The 5,339-nt window shown below is 56.0% G+C and overlaps 2 protein-coding genes across 2 annotated transcripts; both read left to right on the top strand.

Annotated features, from left to right (window-relative positions):
- Positions 1-291: 291 nt before the first annotated feature.
- LPMP_290830 (hypothetical protein) lies at positions 292-1,737 on the top strand (the record flags this gene model as incomplete). The annotated part of the gene is made up of 1 exon (XM_010702389.1): positions 292-1,737. One exon carries the CDS (start codon positions 292-294, stop codon positions 1,735-1,737), a length of 1,446 nt encoding a protein of 481 aa, XP_010700691.1.
- Positions 1,738-3,056: 1,319 nt separating this feature from the next.
- Positions 3,057-4,079, top strand: LPMP_290820 (cysteine peptidase C (CPC); the record flags this gene model as incomplete). Its single annotated transcript, XM_010702388.1, has 1 exon — positions 3,057-4,079. The coding sequence occupies one exon, from the start codon at positions 3,057-3,059 to the stop codon at positions 4,077-4,079; it is 1,023 nt and encodes a 340-aa protein (XP_010700690.1).
- Between the last annotated feature and the right edge of the window lie 1,260 nt (positions 4,080-5,339).

The following is a 5,339-nucleotide window of genomic DNA, read 5'->3' as shown; positions in this document are numbered from 1 at the left end:
ACTCGGACCACCTACCCCCCCCCCCCCCCCACCAACGCGCGCGCACATACCCATCTAAAAATTACTCACACAGGCCGGGTCTTTCTCTGGAAGCCGCCAAGACAGGGAGAAGGATAATAGGAGGCGACAAGTGCCTCGGCTACAACCAGACAGGGTCTATAGGCAAAATTAAGCGTACAGCTGACTTAAAAGCTCGCAGGCAGTCAGGCAGACAATTCTACAGGCTCGCACTCCCTCCTTCCCTTCTTGGAAAATTTGTAAAACTCAACTTTTCATTCACCTGCACGCTCGATGGACAGCTTCGATACGGGCGCCACCCTCGCGAGTTCCGGTAGCTCCGTGGGTGCTGCGTACCCAGCTGAGGCACAGTTTCTCAAAGCGGCAGCTGATGGTGACACATCTGACAGTTCAGCCGGCTCGCCGCTGGCCGTTGGGGGGCCGCTCCAGGCCGGAGAAGGCGAATCATCTGTAGCGGACACCTGCAGCACTATGGGCAAGGAGGCAGGCGATGACGCAGTGGCGGGCAACAACGAGGGCGATGCCGCGGCCGATTACGCTGGGGCAGAAGACGACAAGATGTACCCGGAGGGGGACGATGGAGAAGAGGAAGACGCTGAGTACGTGGAGGAGGACGCGGAGTACGAGGAGAAGGAGCACTCGGACGAGGAGGCGTACGAGCCAGAGGAGGCCGCCGCGGACGCCTCTGTCACTCCCTCCTCCGCCTCACCCAAGCCCCTCATAATCACTGTAGGCACGCGGCAGTACAAGGCCTCTGCCTTTGTGAAGAATCGGGGCCTCTCTTACGTTCCAGGGAGGCTCAAGTCCAACCCGAAGGCCACCTTTGAGCCCTGCACCACCAACGCTCCACACAGCATTCTTGACTGCCAGAAACTCCACCTTAACAACCGTGGTGTCCTCGTACGCGACCGGTTCATTCGGCTGAACATGCTTGTTGACAACCCTGGGAAAAAGACACTCCTGCACAACCCAGGGAGGTCTCAGAAAATGCGCATCTGCCGCCGCAATGTGGAGCCTGAGAAGAGCGAAACCCACAGCCCGGCCACCTGCTCCGACCTGCACCTCCTGCCCGACATTGTGTTTGTCGGTATTCCCGGACTGAGGACGGCCTACTTCGAGGCCGAGCTGCGTCACAACCTTGCCTTTACAAAACTGAAGGAGGCGCCGTGGGAGACGCAGTGCGGGACGTGGTGCCGTTCAACGCGCTCGCATGTGGTCACCACATGCCGGTTCCTGCATTACAATCGAGGTGATAACTACACTGAGAAGCCGACTCCGCCCCACCGGCCGTTGGCCGCCATTCCCGATCTCACGCCGAGCCGCCCTCCACAGGTGACAGACTTGAGCAGACGCGGCCGCGGTCGTGGCGGCCGTGGTGGTGGTCGCGGCCGCGGAAACTGCCGTGGTCGCGGACGTGGGGGTCGTGGGGCGGCAGCGATTCCGCTTCCGGCAGCCTTCCAACCCGGCTATGTTGCACCCTCTCAGGATAGCTCCTCACCAGGGAGCTCAATTACAACCGGGTCGAGCGGCGCTGCAAATCGAATGAAGCATTCCCTCGATGCATTAGAGGCGACCGGCTGGATGACCAACAAAGGAGATGATAGCAGGACGATTAATTACTGGGTACTCAACGTGCTGTTCGTGCTGTTAGGGGTCTTCGTTTTTCTCCTCGCTGTAGCGCTTCGCCGGGTGAATGAACCCGCAGCGGCAGCGTCGTGATGCGTGAATGGTTGCGTGGGACTGGCCAGCGTTTCCCTAACGCGTGGGTGTGGGAGTGGGCTGTACGCTGCTAATGGCGCATATGTGGACGTTTAAGATTATTTTCATGTGTTTAATCATAACGGGTCAAGTCAGGTGATGTTAGCGTAGGAGGCATGGCGCTTGCACCCACGGACATACGAACACCCACATTCACACAGTCATGCGCAAACAGGCGATTTCGATGCTTCCCTTGTTGCCCACTTGAGCGCAGGACTTCGCTAGATGCCCATTCTTCTCGTTGTGGGCAGTCCGAAGGGCACCGTGCTGCTGACGAGGGGAGTTGTGGTGCGGTGGTAAGCGTGGGAGTGTTGGGCGCTGGGTATGGCATCTCTCTCCTCCTTCGTGCCCTTGGCTGTCTTTTTTTTCTGTGTTCCTTGCTGTGTGCGTGTGCGTGTCTGCGTAGGCGATCGTTCTTGAAGCGCACAAGTGCAAAGGAGTGGTAATGCTGCTTGTAGAGTAGCTGCTGAGGGCACCGTTGCTCGAAGCGCGGACAACAGCACTGTTTGCGTGAGTAAAAAAATGGTGACCACATCGCCTCACTCCCGCTTTCTCCCCGCTCTCCTCCTAAGGAGTGAAACTTCTACAGCGAGCGGAAGTTGCGACTCGCCACGGTTAAACGGCCCTTGCAACGTATCTGCCAAGGTGCTCAGATTCACTACTCACTCCTTGGAAATATGCCTTGCAAAGCTCACACGCGAGGACGGTAGAGAGGCTCAAACCCTGCAAGTTCTCTCCGTCGTAATATTTTCGGTTTCTTTTGTCATCCAGCATTCTGAGCTGCGGACGTGTCATGTGATGGCCGAGTCTAATCGATGGACTCACTTGCCTTATCGACCTCTTTATCCTCACCTTTCACTCGCTTCCATTACCTCGTACCCTGTCCTGTTACGTGAACGCTGAACACGCCCTGAATGGGTGGAGCGCATCCACCACAATCCTCACTTCCTCTATCCATCACTGCCTTTCAACCTGGCTCTTTTTTTTTCTCACCACTGCTGCGGTTGCGGTGCCAAGTGTTTTGCCGCCTCCACTTCTCCGCATACCTCCCCCCCCCCCACACAAATTGCTCCACAAAATCTTCTCTCTCTTTCCCTCCCACTTCACTCTCAGTTATTAGCCCCTCTGTATTTCTTGTCTCGTTCCTTTTGTTGTCTGTCGCGCTTTTACTCCCTGCTTTACCTTCTCTTCATTGGCTGAGGTTTATGCACATACGTTTCTCACTCCCTTCTTTCGTTTCCTCGCTTGATACTGTTCTCGATCGTGTGCTGTGACGTACAATGCGGTGCTACACCAAGTTTCTGCTGCTCGTGGCGGTCGTGCTCGTCGTACTGCTGGCCACCACGTTGAGCACTCTCTACGTCGTGCCGAGGAACACTCCGCTTCTCAGCAACCGTTTTGTGGCGGAGATCAACTTAAAAGCGAAGGGTCAGTGGACCGCCTCGGCTGATAATGGACACCTGGTCAGCGGCAAGAGTGATGAGGAGTTGCGCAAGCTGATGGGTGTGCTCAACATGAGCACCGCGGCTCTCTCTCCCCGCATCTTCTCTGCGGAGGAACTGGCACAGGAGTTACCAACATCGTTCGACTCAAGCGACAAATGGCCCAAGTGCCGGACGATTAGCGAGATCCGTGACCAGTCGAACTGCGGTTCGTGCTGGGCCATCGCCGCGGTGGAGGCTATGTCGGACCGCTACTGCACAGTCGCCGGCATTACGGATCTCCGCGTCTCGACTGGACACCTCCTCTCCTGCTGCTTTGTATGCGGCATGGGTTGCCAGGGTGGCATCCCGACGATGGCGTGGCTGTGGTGGGTGTGGGTGGGTCTAACGTCCGAGGTCTGTCAGCCCTACCCCTTCCCCCCGTGCGGTCATCACACGGACGGTGGTAAGTACCCAGCCTGTCCGAGCACCATCTACGACACCCCCACATGCAACTCCACCTGCACGGACCCCCATACGGCGTTGACCAAGCACAAGGGCGAAAAGTCCTACAGCCTCCGTGGCGAGCGCGAGTACATGATCGAGCTCATGACCTACGGCCCCTTCGAGGTGGCCTTGGATGTGTACGCCGATTTCGTCTCCTACAAGAGTGGCGTGTACAGCCACACCACTGGCGATCGTCTCGGCGGACATGCTGTGAAGTTGGTTGGTTGGGGCGTCCAGAACGGCACGCCGTACTGGAAGATCGCCAACAGCTGGAACAGTGATTGGGGTGACAACGGCTACTTCCTGATCAGGCGCGGCACCGATGAGTGTGGTATTGAGTCGACCGGCGTTGCTGGTTTGCCCTCACTGAAGTAGCCACCGCAGCGACTCAATACCACCCTCCGCAGGGCCCTTCGCAGACAGACCTTATCAAGGCACTTCTCGCTGTTTCTATCTTTTTCTCGGGCTATACATGTGCCTTCTGTTCTGCTCTAACGTGCTTGCTACAAATATATTTTTCCCTTTCCCTCTGGATGCTTCACGACTCTCTCTCTCGTCTCTCTCTCTTTCGGTTTCATATTTATCAGCATGAGCGGCTATCTTCTCTTAGGCAAAGGAGTTCTTCGTCTCTTTGTAGTTGGACATTTTTCTCGTCACCCCCTTCCTGAGGGGGAAAATGTAGCGAAGCTCCACGACCAAAAAAAAAACAGCTCGATACACTTTGACTGACGGACATCTGTGTGTGCGTGTTCTGCGGTCTTAAACCGCACTCTGTTACGTTTTGCTTTATTTTTCAATTTGACCTCATCAGCCCGTGTCTATGGCCTTTCCCAGTCCTCGCACCTCATCTTTGGTTCTCTTTTCTTCCGATACCTGAACAACAGGTGATACCGCGAGTGATTCCCAGTCGGGCTCACACAGCTGTTCACTCGCCTTCCCACCCACCCACACCCACGCACACGCACACACACACACACCCATCCAGGAAGATGAGGCTAGGTGGGCGTCTGTGTTCTTTCGTGTGTGTTCGTGACGCGTCGAGAGACAGGCGCGTTAGAGCTGAAGTAGAACGACAAGGGGAGGGAGAGAAGCCACGTCTGTGGCAGGCAGCGTGACACGGCCGGCTTGACGGCGTACACCTAACAAACAAACACACGCGCGCATACACACAAGCGGAAGAAAATCGTTGAACGGCGACTTTCCGTTTTCTTCCTCTGCCTTTTCATACTCTTTTCTCGTTCCTGCGCTGTGCTGCGTGTTGCGCGTTGCTTTTCTCTTCCCGGTACAGATTTTTGAATCCTAAGAAAGGAAGCACTTGTGTTGTTGTCCTTGCTTGCAAGAAGTGTATACAACCACACAGGCTTGTTTGCCCTTTCTGCCCCTTTTCTCTCTCTCTCTCCCCCTCCCCCCCCTTTATTGCGTCCACGTGCCCAACACACAAACATTTCTTTTTTCTTTTTAGCGCTTCTTTTGCAGTCATTTCTCTTTCATGGTTTTGCTTCCACGTCGCCGTGTGTTTGGGAATTGCGCACCTCATGGGGGTAAGCGCTTCTCGTAGACGGGTGATGGTGCTGGTGGGGGGACGGCCAGTACCCCTCATCCCCGTGTTTCGAAGCTCGGCGCGGTTGGTGGAGA

Source organism: Leishmania panamensis, assembly GCF_000755165.1.
Source record: "Leishmania panamensis strain MHOM/PA/94/PSC-1 chromosome 29 sequence".
Taxonomy (NCBI): Eukaryota; Euglenozoa; class Kinetoplastea; order Trypanosomatida; family Trypanosomatidae; genus Leishmania; species Leishmania panamensis.
This window is presented reverse-complemented; position numbering and strand designations above follow the sequence as displayed.